General features: G+C 45.0%; 2 protein-coding genes across 11 annotated transcripts in view; one reads left to right on the top strand and one right to left on the bottom strand.

Annotated features, from left to right (window-relative positions):
- LOC130274049 (ethanolaminephosphotransferase 1-like) overlaps positions 1 to 18,794 on the bottom strand; it is a 400,414-nt gene that overhangs the window by 294,496 nt on the left and 87,124 nt on the right. The gene's annotated exons all lie outside the window — the stretch shown is intronic.
- The window catches only part of SPIDR (scaffold protein involved in DNA repair), a 1,058,688-nt gene that overhangs the window by 60,061 nt on the left and 979,833 nt on the right, over positions 1 to 18,794 (top strand). For 7 of the 9 annotated variants that reach the window (XM_056521841.1, XM_056521842.1, XM_056521843.1 and 4 more), the window contains exons 4-5: positions 7,690 to 7,872; positions 13,092 to 13,264. In XM_056521841.1, the coding sequence (XP_056377816.1) occupies positions 7,690 to 7,872; positions 13,092 to 13,264 (356 nt within the window). The remainder of the gene's footprint in view (positions 1 to 7,689; positions 7,873 to 13,091; positions 13,265 to 18,794) is intronic. The other 2 variants (XM_056521847.1, XM_056521849.1) reach the window with 2 other exon arrangements.

An 18,794-nucleotide genomic window follows, 5' to 3' on the forward strand; every position in this document is an offset into this window, starting at 1 on the left:
TGCATCCGCCACCCGGGGTACCAGGGCAGGGTAGACGAGAAGATAGTCTATTCGGGACCAAGAAGAATGGCTGTGAGAGAAGTGGGAGTAATCTCTAATGTCCGGATGGATCAATCGCCACATGTCCCTCAAACCAGAAGTCTCTAGAAAGCTCCCAAACACTCTGTCGCCCATACGGGGTGTAGTCCTGTCCGCTGTCCCACCCCTCCTGTCTTCAGTAGTCACCGCTACAGCATTCATGTCCCCCCCCCCCCCCTACAATTAAGTTGGGATGGGGGTCCCCCAGAAGTCTGCTCTCCAGGGCCTGGAAATAGGACTTATTATCCCAATTCAGAGCATAACAACAATAGAGGCTATAGTCATGTCCCTCAAACCTCAAGTGTACCAACGTCCCTCCGAGTCCGATTCCTGAGCCACTATGGTACCCCCAAAGTTTTTGTGTAAGAGTAGTAACGTGCCCGCCTTACCTCCTACTGCTGGGGAGCCCAGGACGGAACCCACCCACAGTTTAGACATACGCGTGATATCCTCTAACCACATCAGGGCGAAGGCGTTTCAGGTGTCTCAAGATTCTTTTGTTGGGGGAACGAAGTCCCTTCACGATCCAGGAGATGATCCGCATGTTTCTAGAGAAAAGAAAGGAGAGGGAGAGGGAGAGACAGGCAGACAATTACCACACAAGCAGACAAACCAAAAATCACCACAGCAGACTCACACTCACCAGCAATGTGAACCAGTGCAACCACTATAGCTAGATGGCTTTGTCAGACTAATAACCAAAGGGCTATGTATATTGATTGAAAAGACACCAAAGAAACTAGGACTAATAGGAAGCTAAACATGGCACTGCCGACAATCAGCACCGTGCTTGGGAATTCACTTTTTTTCTACCAGAAAACGAGCTGACCTCCCGACTAAACATCTTGTAGCATCCATGGTGAAGAAACCCCAACTGGACCCCTCCCCACCCCCCAACATTAGCACCCCAATGTCCCCTGGGCATAAACTAGTAGCCTTCGGCTAAACGGATCCCAGAAGTCCCAAGTATGCAGCTTCATATATCCCAGGCAGCCAGGAAGCACGATGAACCAGCAAACAAAAGATATCGGGGGCACTGGAAAGACCAACTGTTCAGGCAGCAGCATATGAGTTCTAGGCCCATCCCAGACTGAGAAGAAGGAGGTGAGTTGAGAAATCAAAGACCCCCACTTTGAGGGCTCCCACGCCCAGGTGAGCGGGAAAGTGAAGGTTCCTCGGGGCCTCCTTGCTTACTACTCAACCGTCCCGGGCTGGCAGGGCTAAGTAGTGCAGCCTCAGCAGCAGCTGGGCTACAGTAAACCGAGGAGGAGCCATCAGCCTGAAAAATACGGAGGGTAGCAGGGAACTGAAGTTGAAACTTGATTTTTCGGTTGAACAGGTCGGAACAAATTCCACTAAAGGCCCTGCGCCGTTTAGCCACTGGCGCCAAAAAACCCTCGAAGATCAGAATGCGACAGTCCCGGACTACCAAGGGCGCTGCGCGCCTTCGAAATGATCTCAGGATGGATTGGCGGTCATTGTAGTCCAGCAATTTGAAGATGACCTGGCGGGGTCTATTCAACTGGCCTGACTGAGATTGACGTTGGGCATCACTCCGATTCCCCAGGTCTGGCCCAAGTCTGTGCGCCCTCTCCACCCTGCAGTAAGGGTCCAGACCAAGCGCCTCAGTCAATTCAATCTCGCACAGATGTTGAAGGTCAGTAGCAGGTATCTGTTCAGAGAGTCCTACTATGCGCAAGTTGTTCCGCCGTGAGCAGTTCTCCAGGTCATCAAGTTTAGCCCAGAGAGCGGCATTTTCCTACGTGAGGTCCGCCACCTGGTGAGATAAATCAGAATGACAAGATTGAAGTCCAGTAACATCAGATTGCACAGCGGCTACAAACACATTAGTCTTGGAAAGGTCCCTTCTTAGTGAATCAAAGGAAGCCTGCAAAGTAGCTTATAGCGACTTCTGGATGTCTGGAATTATCTGAGCCATAATCTGTCTGGCCAGCGCTTTGATATTAATGGACGGGGAAGCAGGGGCAGTCTGGGTGAGAGTGGAGGCAAGTGAGCCCTCAGGACCACTCGGGGGGCTTCCTGAGACTGATGGCATGCTGGAGGAGGCAGGGGGGACCGCTCCTGCTGTGATAGGAACGGCTGTGAGGGGGAGGGCTGGAGTGCCTCACAGATGGCATGATCCTGCTGTTATCCACAGAGGGGGCCAGGGATGGAGAAACAGGCCCCTCAGGCAGAGCACCGTCCAGAGTGAGAGGAGGTGGTACTGGAGCTGGTGGTGCAGCGGTGCACTGACCTTGGGTGGAGGAGTGGCGCAAGCAAGGTGTAGGGGCTCTGTGCGCGACTCGCCGGCTCTTGCTGAGGAGGGAGCCGCCGGAGGAGATGCTGGCTCCACGTGGGGAGCGCCGAGCTGTGCCGGAGATGACCCCGCCGGGGGAGAGCAGGTAGGTGCGGGCTGTGAGGGGCTCCGGCGGTGGTGCGACTTGTTGTAGGAGAAGTGGGACAGGCGACTCCGTGCGTGCAGGCTCAACGCCGCCTTACCACGAGGTGTCCCCACCACGCGCTTCACTGTAGCCTGGCGGGATGACAGGGTGGACTGAGGATCACGGGTGCTGCGGAGAGAGTAGCCCTCCATACAGCGAGTCCAGGCACTGAGGTGAGGGTCCAGATGCACCGGGGACCAGAAGGGGGCCACTTAGCAGGGAGAGAGCTGTCAAGTGTCGGGAGGAGCCAGAGCTCTTTCAGCTACGTCCTTCCATGGCAGCACCGGAACCGGAAGTCTTCTTTTTTCCACCCTGATTCTTTTTTGGCCAGGCCCAATGAATGGCGTGCCATTGATGCAACAGAGATGAGGACATTTTGGGGCCTCTTGCTGCATATGGGCCTGGACAAAAAGCCCAGTGTCAGGCACTACTGGAGCAGGGACATCCTATACAAGTCCCCGCTTTACAGTATGGCCATGACACGGAAGCGGTTCGAGGCCATTCGGAAATGCCTTCATTATGCAGATAATGCGGCATGTCCACCCCGAGGTGATCCCGCTCATGACCGGCATTACAAAGTGAGGCCGGTCATCGATCACTTTGGGGCCAAATTTTTTGGAGGCTTACGTACCGCTTAGGGAGCTCTCGGTTGGTGAATCTCTTATCAGTTTTAAGGGGAGACTCCTCTTCCGCCAGTATATTCCCTCGAAGCGGGTGCGATATGGCGTGAAGCTCTATAAACTTTGTGAGAGTACCTCCGGGTACACTTACAAGTTTAGAGTGTATGTGTTACGCCGAGCGGTCCGGGTCCCTGCTCCTCCACGGAGCGCTCGCGGCGTTCGTCTCTGTGCAGCGCCCCGGTCAGACCCGCTGACCGGGAGCGCTGCACTGGTGTCACAGGTGGGGATGCGATCCGCGTAGTGGGACGCGCCCGCCCGCGGGTCTCATCCCAATCTCCTCACCTGCCCCGATCTCTAGGGCGCGCGCGGGGGCTCTCTGAAATTTAAAAGTGCACCATTAATTGGTGCCTGGCCCAATCAGTACCTGCACCTGCGCTATTTGTATAAAAACCCACTTCCCCTTCCTGTCCTTTGCGGATCTTGTTGCCTTGTACCCTGTGAAAGCGTTTAGTGTGTTCCCAAGCCTGTGTACCCAGGCCTCCTGCTGTTGCCCCTGACTACGACTCTTGCTGCCTGCCCTGACCTTCTGCTACGTCCGACCTTGCTCTTGCCGTGTCCCTGTGTACTGTGCATGTCTCCGCTGTCAGCTGGGGTTGAGACGCTATCGGGTGGAACGACCTGGGGGTTACCTGCCGCTGCAAGTCCATCCCGCTTTGCGACGGGCTCTGGTGAAAACCAGTAACCCCTTAGACTCCGTTCCCCTGGTACGGCCCACGCCATCACCCCACTGAAACAGAGGATCCAGTGTCCTCCGCTGCATACCAGTCCGGATCCTGACAGTATGAGGGACGAGATTCCCCTATTTAACCCCCAGATTGTTCCCCCACTCTGGGTGTTAGTGGGAAACTCGTTTGGGAGCTTGTGCACCCATTGCTGGATAAGGGTTACCACGTGTACGTGGACAACTTTTTTTATACCAGCATCCCTCTCTTCACATCCCTTGCCGCCAGATCGACGTCCGCTTGTGGGACCGTGCGGAAAAACTAGAGGCCTCCCTCTAAATTTGATTCAGACACCCATTCCCAAGGGTGAGTCCCGTGCCCTTGCCCATGAAAACCTGTTGTTGGTCAAGTATAAGAGGGATGTCCTTATGCTGACGACTATTCATGGCAACGGCAGCTCACCTGTCCCTGTGCGAGGTACTACAACACCGGTCCTCAAGCCCGATTGTATTCTGGACTACAATCGGTATATGGGGGGAGTTGATCTTTCTGATCAAGTCCTCAAGCCATACATGGCCATGCGCAAAACACGGGTATGGTACAAAAAAGTTGCGGTCTACATGGTACAGGTTGCCATGTACAACTCTTTTGTACTGTCCCAGCACGCTGGCAACACAGGGACATTCCTCCAGTTCCAAGAAGAATTCCTAAAGGTCCTGATCTTTGGCGACCAGGAAAGAGCAGGCCGGAGTTCCCAAGGAACTGGAGTTATAGGTGCCAGGATCGTCCCAGGCCAACACTATCCAGGTGAAGTCCCCCACACTGGAAAGAAGGGACGAATACAGAAAAGATGCAGAGTGTGTTACAAGAGGGGGATACGGAAGGATACCACCACTCAATGTGACACTTGCCCCGATCATCCGGGCCTCTGCATTAAGGATTGCTTCAGGGAGTATCACACTTCCATGGAGTACTAAATTTTCCCTTCTCATTTAAATTTTCCATAATTTGACCCCAATGTACAAAGTCCAGAGTATATTCCAAGTTTTAACCCCATAAACCACAAAATTGCCCATAATAATGTTTCATCTGGAAAAAAAAACAAAAAAACTAAGACCTCTGGGGGTATTTATTTTTTTTTTACAAAAAAATGGGTCACTGAGTCACTATCATCGAGGACTTTTTATGTTTCCTCAAATGCGCAGCGCTCTCTCTCTCCACCTGAGCGGGGTGCGCATTTGAGGCAACAGGTTAGGGACGGCCACACACATCACATTCCCAGAATGATGATTCAGAGCACAGGGTTTGGGGTGGGCATATTTTTTAGTTCTGGGAACATAATTTATAATTTTATGTCCCACTGTACCCCATTTTAGTTATTTAGTGTACCCCAGTTATTTACCCTATGTAATGAGGGGGTGGGGGGGTCCCACTGTTCTGGCTCCATAGGAGAAAGCCAAAGCTCAATAAGAATCAAAAATCATTTACACATCCAAAGTCGTCAAACACCTGTGGGGTGTTAAGGCTCACTGTACCCCTTGTTACGTTCCATGAGGGGTGTAGTTTCCAAAATAGTATGCCATGTGGGGTTTTCTTTGCTGTCCTGGCACCATAGGGACTTCCCCCAATGGGACCTGCCCCCAAAAAAACATTTCAGCAAAATGTACTTAGCAAAAGCCAAATGTGACTCCTCTTCTTAGCATTGTAGTACGCCAACAGAGCACCTGGCATGCACATATGAGGTATTTCCATACTCAGAAGAGATGGGGTAACACATTTTGGGGGGCATTCTTTCCTATTAACCCTTGTAAAAATTTAAAATTTGGGGGAAAACTAGCATCTTTGTGAAAAAAAAAAAAAATTTACACATCCAACTTTAACAAAAAGTTGTGAAACACCTGTGGTGTGTTAAGACTCACTGGACCCCTTGTTACGTGCCTTGAGGGGTCTAGTTTCCAAAATAGTATGCCATGTGTTTTTTTTTTTTGTTTTTTTTGCTGTTCTGGCACCATAGGGGCTTCCTAAATGTGACATGCCCCCCAAAAACCATTTCAGAAAAACTCACTCTCCAAAATCCCACTGTTGCTCCTTCCCTTCTGAGCCCTCTACAGCGCCCGCCGAACACTTGACATACACATATGAGGTATTTCCTTACTCGAGAGAAATTGGGTTACACATTTTAGGAAGATTTCTCTCCTTTTACCCCTTATAAAAATTCAATAACTGGGTCTACAAGAACATGCCAGTTTAAAAAATGAAGATTTAGAATTTTCTCCTTCACTATGCTGCTATTCCTGTGAAACACCTAAAGGGTTAACAAACCTTTTAAATGTCATTTTGAATACTTTGAGGGGTGCAGTTTTTATAATGGAGTATTTCTAATATGGTGACCCTTCAAATCCACTTCAAAACAGCACTGGTCCCTGAATAATTTTGATTTTGAAAATTTTGTGGAAAATTGCTGCTATACTTTGAAGCCCTCTGATGTCTTCCAAAAGTAAAAACATTTCAACTTTATGATGGAAATATAAAGTAGGCATATTGTATATGTGAATCAATATATAATTTATTTGGAATATTCATTTTCCTTATAAGCAGAGAGCTTCAAAGTAAAAAAAAAATGCTACATTTAAAATTTTTTCATCAAATTTTGGAATTTTTCACCAAGAAATCATGCAAGTATCGACAAAATTTTACCACTAACATAAAGTAGAATATGTCACGTAAAAACAGTCTCGGAATCAGAATGAAAGGTAAAAGCATCCCAGAGTTATTAATGTTTAAAGTGACAGTGGTCAGATGTGCAAAAAAATGGCCGTGTCCTACACTGAAAATTGGCTGGGTCCTTAAGGGGTTAATATTACCCCACTCCCCTCCACACCCCCCATCCCCCCAGCCCAATCCTCTCAGGCCTCGGAGGGGAAAAAAAAAAAAAACACCAGACACATCACCAACGCCTCAAAGTCAATTGGAATTTTTTACCAGCTTTTTTTTTTTTTTTTTGGGAGGATTTGGCCAACATTTCTTCATACCCCCTTATTTCATTTACTAGCTGTTTCCAGTGAACCAGCACTGATGGTTTCTCAGTAAACTACAATATTCGAAAAATTTTAAACAAACATTACAAAAGGTCTTAAATTTTCATCAGTAACAAGATATAAAAAGTTTTTGGATCTGACATTGCCCATTTAAGGGTTCTTAGCGCTCGCAAATGCTCTGTTGATGAACCTCTATAATACTTTTTGAGTTATGTTATGGTCTGAGTGACTGTCTCATCCTTAAAACGTCAGTCTCTTTAAGATATCAGTGCAAAATAAACTAGCATTTATAATATTTATCTATACTTTCCTGAGGGAAAAACTGGAGTGATTTTTTTTCCACAGCTCAGCTAAGGAGCTCTGGTAAAGTGAAAGCTGAGCTGTGATTGGCTGCTATGGGAAAATCACTCAAGGTTTTCCCTCACAAAGTTTGATAAATCTGGCCCTAAGTATTTAATTTCTGTCACAATTCCCTAAGAGATATGTTGGATTCTTCACATGCTTATCACAAAGGAAGGCAGATTCCTGTAAAGGTGCAGTCACCCACAATGCGGATTATGCAGAATTTACCAGATTTGCAGCATTTTTTTCAGGTATTATGAAGTACTGTGACCAATAGACAATCAATTTGACTGTGCCTTATAAGGATATAGGGAGAGATTTATCAAAACCTGTCCAGAGGAAGAGTTACCCATAGCAACTGCTATTTCAACACACTTCTAAACAAAATTGATGTTAGTAAGAATTCTTTCAAATTATACTTTGTGTTATTACAAAAAAAACATTTCAGATAAAACAGATGAAAGTCTGAAAGATCCAGCTGATATAGTTTGGAGTTCAAGTGATGATGACCAGTCAAATGATGGCAACAAGAAGACAGAATCTCAACTTGTTATTGCAGATATGTCTCCACAAAGCACAAGCGGATCACAAGAAATAAATTTGTCTTTTTCGAATATCAGATCAAGTGGAGGTAAGCATATTTCCTTACATGGATCTCTCTGCTTCCATATAATATCAAACTTCAATTTATGTTCTAAAAAACATAATGTGGTAATTGACTCATATACTGTAGCCTGCTTTCATATTTTTTATTATACAAGACCATATACACTGGGCAACACTACTTTTATTGATGCTTATATTTATACTTTATGCCCTTTATATTCTGTGATGACTCGCTCTTGCAAATAGGTGAGGTTGCAGTATAGAGGTAAGGAGACAGTGTTCTTAAATCAAAGTTCAGTGTTTTATTCACACTCAAAAACAGTCTTCGAACACAGAACAAAGGAAAACAAAACAAAAGTCCATCTGTATTTCCTTAGGTGTTTGTTCACACCTGATTTCATGCCATGTGGCACTAAGCAAGACTTTTCCAAGCCTCCAGCTAGGCTGTTCAGCAGCTTCCACTCTTGGAGCAAACAGAGGGAAGAACTCCACACACAGCTTTGTCATACCCCCCACTCACTTTTCAATTCTTCGATGACATCTAATTTTAACATTTGTTGCACTTCTTCCGAAATGGCTTGTCGCCGCGACTCAGGTACCAGGGTACGGTTTCACCGTATTTTTACCTGGGGTTCAGTGACAAAGTCGTGGTGGATGACAGAAGTACGTCCAGGAAGGTTTGAGAACACATCGGTGTTCCTACTGACGAACTCCCTGGCCTCCTGAGTCTGTGCAGAGGAAAGGCTGTCAGCAATCTTTACTGTGGCAACTGCTTCCCTCACACCAGACTGTGGAACGGGAAACTCCACCCCTAACAAACCTGGTGTGGATGACAGCCCCCAGTCTCCCTATCTTTCCAAGGTTTCAACTAATTTACATGGTACACTTGCTCTGGCTTCCTTCGCCCCGGCTGGTGCGTCACTTCCCCTACCTTTTCGATCACTTAGTAGGGACCCTGCCACCTTGCCAGGAACTTACTATCGACCGTTGGTACCAGCACCCGATGTCACTGGTTAAAATTCCGAACCCGAGCTTAGCGATTATAAACTCTGCTCTGAGCTCTCTGAGCTGCTTCCATATGGGCACCGTTTCCATTCATTCCTGCAACAGGAATTGACATACTCTATTAAGCTTTTGTGCGGTGCTGGCTGTTCCCATGCTTCTTTAGCTATGTCTAACAGACCACGTGGATGTCTGCCGTATAGCGGTTCAAAAGGCGAGAACCCAGTAGAGGCCTGGGGCACTTCTCACATTGCAAACATAAGATAGGGCAGCAAAAGATCCCAATTCTTCCCATCTCTAGCCACCACCCGCTTAAACATATTTTTTAACGTTTGGTTAAACCTTTCTACCTGTCTGCAGATGGTACACGGAGGTCTGTAGCTGTTTTACCTGCAGTAGCTTACTGAGCTTTCATTACTTTAAACATAAACGGGGTCAGTCAACACCTCTTTAGGTAAACCCACTCGGGAAAACATCTCCATTGGCTCCTTAGCTATGAGTTTGGCCGAGGTATGTCGCAGAGGCAGCGCCTCAGGATACCTAGTTGCATAGTCCAGGACTACCAGGATGTGTTAGTACTCCCTAGCGGACTTTAGCAATGGACCTACCAGATCCATAGCGATCAATTCAAATGGAACTTCAATAATCGGGAGAGGAACCAGGGGACTACGGTATTGTGTTTGGGGGCCCCTCAGCTGGTGAGGCAGCTTAGCTTTAAGGCCAACAAAAGCTGGCCTGGATTGTGGGGAGGCCCAGTAATAGCTGTCCCAGATTAGCCTTCCAGCCATACTACAGTCTTTGTGTTAGACTGCATCGCAGTATAGACACTGAATAACCCCTTAACGGCGCAGGACGTATATTTACGTTCTGCGCCGGCACCTGCGATATGAAGCGGGATCGCGCCGCGATCCCGCATCATATCGCGTCGGTCCCGGCGCTCATCAACGGCCGGGACCCGCGGCTTATACCACACATCGCCGATCGCGGCGATGTGCGGTATTAACCCTTTAGAAGCGGCGGTCAAAGCTGACCGCCGCTTCTAAAGTGAAAGTGACCCGGCTGCTCAGTCGGGCTGTTCAGGACCGCCGCGGTGAAATCGCGGCGTCCCGAACAGCTTGCAGGACACTGGGAGGGCCCTTACCTGCCTCCTCGGTGTCCGATCGGCGAATGACTGCTCCGTGCCTGAGATCCAGGCAGGAGCAGTCAAGTGCCGATAACACTGATCACAGGCGTGTTAATACACGCCTGTGATCTGTGTAAAAGATCAGTGCGTGCAGTGTTATAGGTCCCTATGGGACCTATAACACTGCAAAAAAAAAGTTTTAAAAAAGTGTTAATAAAGGTAATTTAACCCCTTCCCTAATAAAAGTTTGAATCACCCCCTTTTACCCATAAAAAAATAAATAAAAGTGTAAAAAAAATAAATAAATAAATAACCATATGTGGTATCGCCGCGTGCGTAAATGTCCGAACTATAAAAATATATCATTAATTAAACCGCACGGTCAATGGCGTACGCGCAAAAAAATTCCAAAGTCAAAAAAAGCGCATTTTTGGTCACTTTTTATACCATTAAAAAATGAATAAAAAGTGATCAAAAAGTCCGATCAAAACAAAAATCATACCGATAAAAACTTCAGATCACGGCGCAAAAAAAAGTTATAGGGGTCAGAAGATTACATTTTTAAACGTATACATTTTCCTGCATGTAGTTATGATTTTTTCCAGAAGTGCGACAAAATCAAACCTATATAAGTAGGGTATCATTTTAACCGTATGGACCTACAGAATAATAAGGTGTAAAAAGTTATAAAAGCCCCCAAAAGTTATAAAATGGCGTTTTTTCTTCGATTTTGTCGCACAATGATTTTTTTTTTCGTTTCGCCGTGCATTTTTGGGTAAAATGACTAATGTCACTGCAAAGTAGAATTGGTGACGCAAAAAATTTGCCATAATATGGATTTTTTGGTGGAAAATTGAAAGGGTTATGATTTTTAAAAGGTAAGGAGGAAAAAAACGCAAGTGCAAAAACTGAAAAACCCTGAGTCCTTAAGGGGATAATACCAGCTCTTAATCCACCAAAGCCAGGAGCCTTGGTGACAAATAGCATCCATCCACCACCATACCCTACACCTTCTCACAATACCTGTAAACCCTTTCTCCTTGTTCTATAATAAAAATCACAATATTAGCTAAAAATCTGTGAAAGTGGCTATGGATAAAGGGGGGAATTTACCAATGGTTTTACTCCTCATATTTTTTGGGTGTTAAAAAGTTGCAAATTTTTGCCCAATAGACTATTATTTTATTTAGACTCAAGAAAATATTTGAATGTAGTGCAGCATGGTTAGCGGTTTGCAGTGGTCAGTGATTTATCAACTGCAACTTTTTAAATTGTTGCATATGTTTTGCGCAGTCTCGCACCAGCCTGGGCCACGCATAAAAGATGTGCTTAGATTTACATTATTTAGATATTTATCAAAACTATGCAGTGGAAAAGTGGACCAGCTGCCCATAGCAACCAATTTCAGCTCACTTCTTTCATTTTCAGAAAATCTGAAAAATAAAAGAAGCAATGTTATTGGTTGCTATGGGCAACTGGTCAACTTTTCTTCTGCACTGGTTTTAATAAATTTCCCCCAACTTGATTTATAAAGCCAATGATAAATTCTCCAAAGTGCTTAGCTTAGGACCCCAAATATTGAAAGTTTGCAAGCATATTGTGCACCAAATCTTCATAACTGTCTGCTTTGTGGTTTCTCAAGAAGTCCTCGACAACTAAGACATAACTTCACCAAGTTGAAGCTTTAACATTTTTGCGAACTTTTGCAAAATTGATATTCCTGGTGTGTTTATTAATTCAAGACACAGCAAAGATTCCTGCCAATCGTTTTTCACTTTTTTATTGCTTAGTCTAAAAAAAAAAAAAAACATGTGGCATATGTCAGCATTTACAAGTTGAATTTGGGTAAAATCTTAATTTGAGTGATGTATAGTATCTCCAAATTAGGCTAGGTTCAGACTACGGAATCTCCGGGCAGAAAATTTCCGCCCGAAGATTCCGAGTGCGGCCAGCGCTGACTGAATCAGTCGGCGCTAGGACAGCGCGGACACTGCAGTCTCCAATAGATTTCAATGTGTTCCGCGCGGATTTCCGCCTGAAGAAAGAGCAACCCCTTTCTAAAGGCGGAAATTTCCAAGCGGATTTCCCGTTCACAAACTCCGCTTCACAAATTCCGAAGTGTGAATTTGTGAACGGAAAACCATTCACTACACAGTACATTTTAGCAAGCGGAATTTCCGCTAGCAATTTCAAAGAGGAATTGCAGGTGGAAAATCCGTAGTCTGAACCTAGCCTTAGAGCTAATTCAGCAACACTATATTTTTTTTATTCAACTTGCCCAAAATACCCAAAACTTATTCAAACATTATTGGCAACTGAAATATCTTGGAGGGTGAACATACTCCTAATAATATATTTTTGGGAGGTTATTTTATCTTCTGACACTTTTATACCACTTGTGTGAGTTGTTTAAGACCTGGTGAACTATGAACACCTGACAACGTCTATTAATATGCCCTCCTAGGACATCCTCTATGAGCCTGAATGTAAGGTCAGTTTATGGATGTAGCATCCATTATGGCAGACTCAAGCCTTAGTTTTATTACTTTATTGGTCATTCATGTAAATGGTCGCTGTGTAACTGTATATTTCATCTGCAATGAACATTGCTGAGAAAATACTTGGGTGGTTGCCTCTTTTCTTGGCAAAATCAGCTACTCTCTGGAACAAGGTAACTGCTTTCATGGCCGCATTCTAAAAGAGGTAGTGTCTGATGAGAATAAAATCCTTTATAGAATCCTTATATGAAGAAAGTTACACAAATTGCTAGACTCTACTTCCAAAAGCAAGTAAGGAGATGGATAGTATTGGTTTTACATGTTAGAGCTTTTGTTCACATCAGCCTTATGGCTTCTGTTTATAATGGCACTGTTCTATTTAACGATACCACTGGCACGTGAATTTCCCTGAAGACTAATAACGAGGTCTGTTGGATTTCACTAAGGTATCTGTAGTTTTAACTTGGAAAATGATAGAATCAGTGACAAAGGCTCCTATTAAAGCCTCCAAACTAGTTGTGGACAGTGCAAAATGGTTAGACATGCCATGAGTCTTGGTGTGTGACGCTATAAAATTGCAGTTATTATAATCAAAATATATATATATTTTTTTTACCACAGCTGGTGATAACCCTCAGATTACCGACTGGCAGGATGACAGTGACTTGGAGTGTGGTCATGAAGAGGGAAGTGCATCTGAAGAGGCTAAGAGAGAAGTAGAGATCTCAGACTCTGAGTCAGTGTCCAGTGACGTGTTTGCATCCGAGAGACAGAGTGATGTAGAAGATTTGAAAGTAAGTTTTTTTTTTTTTTTTTTTCTTACTGTTTGAGGAATTCGTAAAGCTTCTGCTTGTTTCTTAAACAGCCATAACTTGAGTTTTAAAGAAGCACTCCTGAAAAGTCCAAAAGTCTTTGCCTGTATGGTGCAGCATAGACTATTATTATTTTTTTATGCAACTTTAATAACCCCCCCCCCCCCCCTCACACTTTTCGATGAGCTCTGCTTAGTAGAGCGTGCTCCTCCTGATCACATAGGTACTGCCACCTTGCTTTCATTATCAAGCAGCAGGGGCCTGGCTGTAATACATCAGGACCTTGCTGCAACTAGTGGGAATGGAGAGGAGTACATTTGACCACCTAGATGCTGCTTCAAATAGTGACCGGGATTGTGAGGAATTTGATGGAGGGAACGCCTTCTGTTAACATTTGGTCACAATTAATACTATCATCTCGCAAATACAGTGATGAGCTCTTTAAAAAAAAAATAAAAAAAAAAAAAACCTCCCCAAGATAAAAAAAATCACATTGCTGTTTGTTTTCAACATGATGGTACCATTGAAAAATAATAAATTGTCCCGCAAACAAACGAGCCCTCAAACAGGCTATATCAACAGAAAATTCTGTTATTGCTCTAAAATATGAACTTTCTTAAAGTTGAATTTTCTCTAAATCTAAACATAAACTAAGACCCAAAAGCAACTGGAATGTGTATTCACAATGACAGTATACAATATTATAAAAGACAAAAGGTGACCAGTTTACCAGGTGTCGCCGGTAATAAAACGTTTATTGTGCTTAAGTTAAATGTGACTAGAAATAAACACGCTTTCAAACCAACACAAATTGTAGTGTGAATAATGACAAAAATAGTCTCAATAGAAAATGTGTTTTAGTAACATTTGTTTAACCCCTTAACGACCACGGACGTAAATGTACGTTCTGGTGTGGAGGTACATCGCGCACCAGGACGTACATTTACCTCCTGTACATGACCCTGAGCATTGGAGCGGTGCTTGCATTATGCACTGCAGGTCCCAGCTGCTATCATAAAAGATTTAAAAGTTTCATATCTGCAAATGTGGTATTGATGAAAAGTACAGATCACGGTGCAAAAAATTAGCCGCATATACGGAAAAATGAAAAAGTTATAGGTGGTCAAAATAGGGCGATTTTTAACCCCTTAAGGATGCAGGGCTTTTCCGTTTTTGCATCAAAATTTTTTTCCTCATCACCTTCTAAAAATCAGAACGCTTTCAATTTTGCACCTAAAATTCCATATTATGGCTTATTTTTTGCGCCACCAATTCTACTTTGCAGTGACTTTAGTCATATTACCAAAATATCCACCGCAAAGTGGAAAAAAAATTGTGAGACAAAATTTAAGAAAAAATGCCATTTTGGGGCTTCTGTTTCTACGCAGTGCATTTTTTGTAAAAATGACATCTTATCTTTATTCTGTTGGTCCATATGGTTAAAATGATACCCTACTTATATAGGTTTGATTTTGTATTACTTAAAAAAAAAAAAAAAACATAGCTTAATGCAGGAAAATTTATACGTTTAAAATTGTCATCTTCTAACCCCTATAACTTTTTTATTTTTCCGCGTAGGGGCTAGTATGAGGGCTCGTTTTTTGTGATGTGTTCTGAAGTTTTTATCGGTAACATTTTTATATTGATCAGACTTTTTGATCGCTTTTTATTCATTTGTTCATGATATAAAAAGTGACCAAAAATACGCTATTTTAGACTTTGAAATTTTTTTGTGCGTATGCCATTGACCATGCGGTTTAATTAACTATATATTTTTATAGTTTGGACATTATTGGGGAAAAAGGGGGTGATTCTTTCTTTTATTAGGGAAGGTGTTAAATGATCTTAACTTTTATTTTTTTATTTTTATGCAATGTTATAGCCCCCCTGGTGGCTATTTCACTGCACATACCGATCTCATACACAGATCATTGCCGTGCATTGACACGGCAAAGATCAGTGTAATCGGCGGTCGATTGCTCAAGCCTGGATTTCAGGCTTGGAGCAATCAATCGCCGATGGGGCGCGATAGAGGCATTCTAGCTGATCGGGACATCGTGATTTCATCGTGACTGAGCTGCCGGGAAGCTTTTACTTTCATTTTAGACGCGGCGATCAACTTTGAACGCAGCGTCTAAAGGGTTAATAGCGTGCGGCACAATGACCGGTGCCGCACGCTATTAGCCCTCGTTACCGGCTGTCATTAGCCGCCGGGACCGACGTTTTATACCGGGCACAGGGACGCATACTTTTTACCGTAAAGTGTACAGTGTGAAAACAAAACCTTATAAAATTTGCAAAATGGTGGTTTTCATTTAAATTTCCTCACTAAAAAAATATTTTTGGGGGTTCGCCTTATATATAAAGTGTCATTACAAAGTACAATTAGTCATGCAAAAACCAAGCCCTCATATGGGTCTGTGGATGGAAATATAAAAAAGTTATGGATTTTAGAAAGCAAAAAGGAAAAACAAATTGCAAAAATAAAATTGGCCTGGTCCTTAAGGTCAAAATGGGCTTGGTCCTTAAGGGGTTAAAGGGGTTATCCACCATAAGATGATTTTAGTTTGTACCTGCCAGACAGTAATGGACATGCTTAAAAAGGGTCTGGGCTTGTCTTGGGGCTAAATGGCTATGTTGTGAGATTACCATAACGCTGTTGCTATCTTTTTGTGAACTGGGTATTTCCTGTCTCAAACTACGCTTCCCATAGCTCCTTGTTTGTAAGTGTGAGGTCACTTTCCTCCCTCCCATCAGCCACCCCACCCATTGAAACACAAATGAGTTGCATTCTATTCAAAAGACCAGTGTTTTCTAACCGGGGTGCCTACAGCTGTTTCAAAATGATCTCTCTCGCACCCAATATTTGCTTCACCCATTGAAGCAGGACAGGCTCCCTTTGCACACCTGACTAGGAATATCATATCTTGGCCGTGCTGCAACCTGGGAAAACCCGAGACCTGAGTAATTTTGTATGCTGTTAAAAATAAATATTGGGGCAAAAATCACAGAAGATTGCAAGACCACCGTCACACACAGTACAGACACTATATTATGAACTACACTAACTTTACAGCCCCTGTAGCATAGTCAAATAAAAAAAAAATATATTGGAATACCCCTTTAAGAACAATAAGGCTAGGTTCACAATACGGAATTTCCCAGTGTAATTCACCTTAACCCCTTAAGGACACATGACGTTCTCATACGTCTCCATTTCCGAGTCCTTAAGGACACATGACGTATGAGAACGTCATGTGTTTTACCGGCCCCCCGCAACCATCTGGAGCGGAGCCGGTCCCCGATGCCTGCTGAAATCGTTCAGCAGGCATCGGGGCATATCGCCCAGGGGGGTCATTATGACCCCCCATGTCGGCGATGGCCGCAGATCGCTGGACAATTCAGTCCAGCGATCTGCGGCGGATTCCGGGTCAATCGGGTCTCCAGTGACCCGGGGACCCGGAATTACAGGCTGTTCGGGGCCGTCTCCGACGGCCCCGAACAGCCAGAGCCAGCAGGGGTGAGGTGGCACTGGTGCCACCTCACCATCGCCCTGATTTGTCGGCCGGATTACCGGCCGACCAATCAGGGCGCCTGCTGCGGGTGTCACTCCCGCAACCCGCTCCGCCCCTCTTCCGGAGGACGTGAGCGGGTGCGGGACGTGCACCCCGGGTGCTGGGGACCCCGATCCCCGGCGCCCCTGTTGGGATCGGGGCCCCAGGAGCAGCGGCGGCGGCGGAGACGACGAGGGACTGACCTGGTGCAGCGAGGATCGTTGGAGGTGAGTGACAGCCTCCTGCTGTTGCTTAGCAACAGCTCCCAGCATGCAAAAAGGGCATGCTGGGAGCTGTAGTTATGCAACAGCAGGAGGCAGACCACCACAACTCCCAGCATGCCCTTATGGGCATGCTGGGACTTGTAGTTTTGCAACAGCTGGAGGCACATGCTTTCTATGGAAAAGTGTACCTTCAGCTGTTGTGTAACTACAACTCCCAGCTTGCACAATCAGCTAAAGTGCATGCTGGGAGTTGTAGTGGTGCATCTGGTGGTTGCATAACTACAACTCCCAGCATGCCCGTTGGCTGTCGGTGACTGCTGAGAGTTGTAGTTTTGCAACAGCTGAAGGCACACTGAGTTAAGTAGCAAACCAGTGTGTCTCCAGCTGTTGCATAACTACAATCCCCAGCATCCCCAGCCAAAGTAGTATGCCTCCAGCTGTTGCATAACTACAACACCCAGCATGCCCTTCCGCTGTCCGTACATGCTGGGGGTTGTAGCTTTTGCAACAGCTGAAGGCACACTGGTTGCAAAACACTGAGTTTGTTACCAAACTCGGTGTTTCACAACCAGTGTGCCTCCAGCTGTTGCAAAACTACAACTCCCAGCATGCACTGATAGACCGTACATGCTGGGAGTTGTAGTTTTGCAACAGCTGGATGTTCCCCCCCCCAATGTGAACGTACAGGGTACACTCACATGGGCGGAGGATTACAGTAAGTATCCGGCTGCAAGTTTGAGGTGCGGCAAAATTTCTGCCGCAGCTCAAACTGCCAGCGAGAAACTACTGTGAACCCCCCCGCCCGTGTGACTGTACCCTAAAAACACTACACTAACACACAATAAAATAAAAAGTAAAAAACACTACATATACACATACCCCTACACAGCCCCCCTCCCCTCCCCAATAAAAATGAAAAACGTCTGGTACGCCACTGTTTCCAAAACGGAGCCTCCAGCGGTTGCAAAACTACAACTCCCAGCATGCACTGATAGACCGTACATGCTGGGAGTTGTAGTTTTGCACTGATTTCCCCCCCCCCCCCCCCAATGTGAACGTACAGGGTACACTCACATGGGCGGAGGATTACAGTAAGTATCCGGCTGCAAGTTTGAGCTGCGTCAAATTTTCTGCCGTAGCTCAAACTGCCAGCGAGAAACTACTGTGAACCCCCGCCCGTGCGACTGTACCCTAAAAACACTACACTAACACAAAATAAAATAAAAAGTAAAAAACACTACATATACACATACCCCTATACAACCCCCCTCCCCAATAAAAATGAAAAACGTCTGGTACGCCACTGTTTCCAAAACGGAGCCTCCAGCTGTTGCAAAACAACTACTCCCAGTATTGCCAGATAGCCGTTGACTGTCCAGGCATGCTGGGAGTTTTACAACAGCTGGAGGCACCCTGTTTGGGAATCACTGGCGTAGAATACCCCTATGTCCACCCCTATGCAAGTCCCTAATTTAGGCCTCAAATGCGCATGGCGCTCTCACTTTGGAGCCCTGTCGTATTTCAAGGCAACAGTTTAGGGCCACATATGGGGTATCGCCGTACTCGGGAGAAATTGGGCTTCAAATTTTGGGGGGTATTTTCTGCTATTACCCTTTTAAAAAATGTAAAATTTTTGGGAAAACAAGCATTTTAGGTAAAAAAAATATATATTTTTTTACATATGCAAAAGTCGTGAAACACCTGTAGGGTATTAAGGTTCAAATTACCCCTTGT

Source organism: Hyla sarda, chromosome 5 (genome assembly GCF_029499605.1).
Source record: "Hyla sarda isolate aHylSar1 chromosome 5, aHylSar1.hap1, whole genome shotgun sequence".
Lineage (NCBI taxonomy): Eukaryota > Metazoa > Chordata > Amphibia > Anura > Hylidae > Hyla > Hyla sarda.